The sequence below is a fragment of the Gasterosteus aculeatus genome, chromosome 5 (genome assembly GCF_964276395.1).
Source record: "Gasterosteus aculeatus chromosome 5, fGasAcu3.hap1.1, whole genome shotgun sequence".
Classification (NCBI taxonomy): Eukaryota; Metazoa; Chordata; class Actinopteri; order Perciformes; family Gasterosteidae; genus Gasterosteus; species Gasterosteus aculeatus.
Window position 1 is genome coordinate 3,090,159 of NC_135692.1, and position 6,000 is coordinate 3,096,158.

A 6,000-nucleotide genomic window follows, 5' to 3' on the forward strand; every position below is an offset into this window, starting at 1 on the left:
CGCTACAGTCGGTTCGATCCCAGGCCCGGCTAACCCACATGTCGATGTGTCCTTGGGCAAGACACTTGTAGCCCAACATTGCTCCTGTAGCTGTGACTACAGCGTATAAGTGTTAGTTACTGACGGGCAGGTGTCACTGTCTATGGTTCTCCTGTCAGTGTATGAATGGGTGTGAATGGGTGAATGATGTCATGTAGTGTTAAAGCGCTTTGAGTGGTCGGAAGACTAGAAAAGCGCTAAACAAGTACAGGCCATTTACCATTTATCACAGGAGCTAAGAGACAATACAGACTGAAGCTGGAGGGATTTCCCAAAGCATGTGGCAAGGCCTGCAAGACATCACAGGATACCAACAGGGGAGCAGTTTGTTCTGAGGAGAACAAACCCACGGAAGGCCTCTAGGCCCAAAAAATATCTCCGGGCGTGCCCTCAGGGCCAGCTCATCAGAGCGACATTATCAACCCGTCACTAGCAATAGCTCATGTGCCCACCTGCTTCTATGCTGGAGTCCTCTTCTTCACCTCAGCTTTTAATACAGCCGTCCCACACAGTAAAACACCTCACTCTGGGTCTGCAGTTTTTGGGGAGAAGAAAAACCAGGGGGTCCTCAATGTGTGGCTTCTTATTTACACATTATGAACTGTGTTTAGACCCTGCTCAGTTCAGGAACCGCCCAGGAGGAGGGGACACTGCTGCCGGGAGCTAAGCCTCCCCTATGCCTCCACCCACCCTATCGGAGCTCCAACTGTAGGCGGAAGGGGGATTTGGGTCTGTCCGTTTGGAGCCGGTGAAGCAGCGCTGTTTATTTGGACGGATATATGAATAAAGAAACAGAAAATATTCTTGCAGATTGTCTTGTTTAATGGTATTGAGGAATCTGCATTGTTAACAATGTACTAAAAACGAAGGAATCACACGTCCCAGCTCGTATTGATGCCATCCATCCATCCGCCCGGATCCCAGGAGCAGAGCCACTTACTGGGAGTAGAGGTGAGTGGGAAGGCCTTGAACACCTTGACAGCCAAACACCTCGATGGTCCTCTGTGAAAAAAAGAAAAAGTTTAAAATAATGCATATAGGCGTGGACACACACGCAACAAGCTTCCTCACCTCCGTGCCTGTCAGTAACTCCTCTCTGGATGTGGTGAAGAGGAGCTCATAGAGTCTGTACTTCTGAAACAGACTGCAGTTGGCAGAATACAGAGAGTCAGCTGCATCAGGTTCATTGGTAAAACACACTAGATTCCAGAGAAGAAGACAGCAGTTAGATGTACCTACAAGCACAAAGCAAGTAAAAACAAACCACCCAGCTTTTACATTGAAATGCTGCTTTCATGGTAATTAGTCCACTGCTGTGGGCTTGTCTCCCTCAAAATCCTACCAGGTACAACAATATTTTGCCATTTTTAAAACTACCATGAAAATGTAGTATCACACGCTTTTTTATGATAAATAGGATTGCTTGTCAGCATTTGATACCAGCTTCTCCACAATGAACCGAGTCAACATGCACAACCCCCCCACGCTGTCAGTGCTAGCCTGACACAGATGTGTCTGTGTCTGCTCCTTGCACTGTATGCCACCTGTGTTAGAAAGGAAGGCCCACGTGAGATGAGGGAAAAGCCCAGGAAAGCAGTGACCTGCTGGACCCCTTTTTCAGCACCACTTAATAACAGTGTGGAGCTAATGATTTGGCCATAAGGGGAAACACATGGGACCGTGGCTGTGTAATGTGTTAACCTCGTAGTTTTATGTACTTTTTAATGTGCTTTAACTAAAATGGGCCTGCATAGAGCAAAGGGATGGACGCTTCTTTCTACCAGCCCGTATAACCTTCACTAGACCAACGTGGAAGTGTGGGGGTTTAGAAGAATTTGTAAACGTTTCAGGTGTCTCTGAGCAGGTCAGACGCACAGCAATACAAATCCACCACTAGATTCTACTTGTGAATATAAGAGCATGTCAAGGATTCGTCTGACCTGTTTCTGATGTAAGTTATGAGCGCCCTAGCTTCTTCTTCCTCCAGAAGTGGAGTCGTGTATTCCTCTGAAGTCCGGCACTGGCTGGCAGCACCTAGAGCCTTAGCAAACTCCATCAAGTTCTCAACTAAAGGCATCCGTTTCTCTGGAATATGATGGTAAAACACAGGTTACTGCTGGGACTCTACAACTGGGATTTTTAGTTACCTGCATTGTAGCAAGTAAATATACATTTGAATGTATTATACTTCTTATATTATAAATGAAATTAACACATTTTCTTCTAAAATCTGGCATTCTGGGATTGATGTGCACTGAAAGAGCTCATATCTGAAACTCACTGTTGTCACAGTGTCAACGGAACATTAGATGTGAGTGATACATTTTAACACCATGAAAAACTTTTAGGCTTTAGTTCGTTGTAGTTCCAGAGGTGTGTTTACTTAATAAGCTGGTGACTGTATGTGACTGGGTCCAAAATCACTCCGCTTTTACTCAAACTTCAGAAAGGAGGTTGACGTAACCTCTGTGATGTCACTTGTTCGCTGACTACGGTTTTCAAGCATTTTGGCCGTCGCCATCTAGTGAAGCGACATGAGGGGGGGGGGGGAGCAACGGAACACTGAATAACACCAAAAATGTTACAGCTGACTTCCATTAAATTAAAAACACAAGTGTGCAAGTGTTAAAGTTCCAAGATGAAAATACATACATGTCCCAGATGTGACATGGTAGAGACCTGTCAATCGCAAGGTAGGCCCGCCCTAAAGCATACCCGGCTTAAAAGTATTTTTAACTTTAAAAAGACTATAATTTACTATCATGCCATCATGCTATATTGATATAAGACTTAGAAGATAGAATCAGACTGAATAATGTACGTGGGAGACAAACTGACTACTTACATGGGGGCGTTAAAATAACAACTCAAACTACCTCCCCATCTGAATGAGTAAATACTGACTGTAATATATCTCATGAAGAAATACAAAAACCATTTAAATGTCACTTTTCAAAACCGGCGTTCTAAAAAGTGCCACAGTTACAAAAAACAATGATAATAATACAAATATATAGAGTATATAACAATATGTCAAGCAGCAGACTTTTGAACTGATGCTTTAAAAATAGTGTTTACTCTGGAAGAGAAGGACAGAAGTACCTTCTCCCTGTGACCTCTCCCCCCACCTCGTATGTTATCCAGCAGCCGTTGCATTACAGCCATGGAGAAAGAGGTCTGTTCAGGGGTGAAGTTGGTCTCTTTTGCCCACCAGAGACCACAGACATAGTAATCCAGCAGGGCAGCTTCCTTCATACATACGTGAGCGTTGCTGAAGCCCAGAATCTTGGTCATTTCCCTGCAAACAACAGAGAGCAGATGTGGGTAAATCAACTTCTGTACGGCAGTAATGCATGGAAAGAGAGTCACGTAAAAGCTGATAAAACATCTGGGCCATATCAACTGTTGAGGACACTTGGATCATGTCCTCAGGATGTTTTTCCATATTCTTTCTGGGTGAATTTGTGGGTTTTAAAAAGGCCAAGAAAATCTTGTCCACAAGAAAACTGGACATGCAATGGATATTTGAAATATATATTGAATTTCACAATAGGTGGAGATTCTGATTTAGGCAAACAAAATGAAAAATAATGAAAGGAGAAAGAATTTAAATTCATTTCAATTAATTTTATTTTGTATAGCTCAAAATCACAAATTACAAATTAGCCTCAGAGGGCTTTACAGTCATGCGACATCCTATGTCCCAAAACCCTTATATCGGCAGAAGAGGGATCCCACTCCCGGGATGGACAGATCAGAATGTAATCCTGGCTAGTATGGAAAATGTCTTTAAACACCATTCTGACATTTGTATTGGTGAATAAAAAACTTAAAGTTAAACTGAAATGATGTAAAAAGAAATCCCAAAACACATTGTATGGTTGATCAGAAACGACATGCCAGCTGAGCTGCAACGCAGTACGGACAGGCATGCTTTAAAAACATAGTTAAAAAAGGTAGAATGGCTGTAGTTCATAAATGTATAATGCATTCAGATTTATTTTAAAATAATTATAAAGTGAACTCTAGACCAAAGATATCTGCTAAGCACCGTTTCATGACTGCAGCTGTTTCTTTTCACAAAACACCATAACATAACATTAATATTACATAACATAACATTAGTGACATCCTGATATTATTGAAATCACTCTTTTTGAACATGTTTTCCACGTTTGTATAATACCACCAGGCTGCCATGTTTTGTGCTTCACTTAACCCTTAACATGTGAACAGGGAGCCCGGTAGGTAAACCTAACATGCGGACCTAACATGCGGACCTAACATGCGGACCTAACATGCGGACCTAACATGCGGACCTAACATGCATACCTAACATGTATACCTAACATGCATACCTAACATGCATACCTAACATGCATACCTAACATGTATACCTAACATGTATACCTAACATGCATACCTAACATGCATACCTAACATGTATAGCTAACATGTATAGCTAACATGTATAGCTAACATGTATAGCTAACATGTATAGCTAACATGTATACTACCTAACATGCAAACCTAACATGTGTACCTAACATGTGTACCTAACATGCAAACCTAACATGTACCTAACATGTGTACCTAACATGCAAACCTAACATGTACCTAACATGTGTACCTAACATGTGTACCTAACATGTACCTAACATGTGTACCTAACATGCAAACCTAACATGCAAACCTAACATGCAAACCTAACATGTACCTAACATGTGTACCTAACATGCAAACCTGACATGTACCTAACATGCAAACCTAACATGCAAACCTAACATGTACCTAACATGTGTACCTAACATGCAAACCTGACATGTACCTAACATGTGTACCTAACATGCAAACCTAACATGCATAACTAACATGCATACCTGACATGCGTACCTGACATGTATACCTAACATGCAAACTTAACATGCAAACCTGACATGTACCTAACATGCAAACCTAACATGCAAACCTAACATGTACCTAACATGTGTACCTAACATGCAAACCTGACATGTACCTAACATGTGTACCTAACATGCAAACCTAACATGCATAACTAACATGCATACCTGACATGCGTACCTGACATGTATACCTAACATGCAAACTTAACATGCATACCTAACATGTGTACCTAACATGTATTTAGCTAGTGACGCCACGTGACTCTACTTACAACGGAAGTTGGTCTTCGGCTTTAGAGAGCAGCGCGCGGACTTGTTGCTGTGGCGCCGCTTCCCACTGGAGGACACCAGCTTCTTCATTCTTTCGAGACGTCAAGAAAAAAGCGCCTCTATTAATGTCACATATGCGAACACACGACACAAGAACGCTCCGTTATTACCTGCAGCTTGTTGTCCTTCACTGTAGGTGGCTCTTTATTTTCATGACGTGTCGCTCCCCCGGACATGTTGTCGTCGTTGCCATGGCTGCGCCTTTCAAACAATTAAACCGCCGTCCTTGGAAGGTCCCGGATGTTGCCGAAATTTTCACGTTCTGTTTTTGCTCTTTTTCAATCAAGTTTGGTACATGCTATAACTATAACACGCTAAATGTACTCAATCATTTTTAAATAAATCAGTTTTGTTCTTGAGGTCCATCAGTTTTTATTCAAGTGGGAAAACATCCACATTCCTGAGTTATTAAAAAGCTAAAGGAAAGGAATAACATGACACTCCAAACCCTATTCTCATGAATTGTCTATATATTACCTTCAAAGAAAAAAAAAAGAATGAGAATTAATAGAGCACGGATGAATGTAATAACGGAGCGTTGTTGTGTCGTTTGTAGGGCGGCACGGTGGTGTGGTGGTTATCACCGTCGCCTCACAGCAAGAAGGTCCTTGGTTCCACTCCGCCCAGTGGCCTTTCTGTGTGGAGTCTGCATGTTCTTCCTGTGTCTGCGTGGGTTCTCTCCGGGTTCTCCGGCTTCCTCCCAGACATGCTCTGGGGATCAGGTTGA

General features: G+C 42.4%; 1 protein-coding gene across 1 annotated transcript; it reads right to left on the reverse strand.

The window, feature by feature from the left end:
• Positions 1–843: 843 nt before the first annotated feature.
• Positions 844–5,766, reverse strand: cabcoco1 (ciliary associated calcium binding coiled-coil 1). The gene is made up of 6 exons (XM_040177534.2): positions 5,384–5,766; positions 5,216–5,304; positions 3,168–3,337; positions 1,980–2,124; positions 1,111–1,183; positions 844–1,041 (listed from the first exon to the last, which is right to left on the reverse strand). Exons 1-6 carry the CDS (start codon positions 5,447–5,449, stop codon positions 976–978), a joined length of 609 nt encoding a protein of 202 aa, XP_040033468.2. The 5' UTR covers positions 5,450–5,766; the 3' UTR covers positions 844–975.
• Between the last annotated feature and the right edge of the window lie 234 nt (positions 5,767–6,000).

Excerpts from the sequence above, each read along its gene's own strand:
- cabcoco1 (XM_040177534.2), bottom strand. The coding sequence starts at position 5,449 with ATGTCCGGGGGAGCGACACGTCATGAAAATAAAGAGCCACCTACAGTG. Across the intron at positions 2,125-3,167 it reads GCTGCTGGATAACATACGAG|AGAAACGGATGCCTTTAGTT; the intron begins GTGGGGGGAGAG and ends ATCATATTCCAG. Across the intron at positions 1,184-1,979 it reads ATAACTTACATCAGAAACAG|TCTGTTTCAGAAGTACAGAC; the intron begins GTCAGACGAATC and ends TGCCAACTGCAG.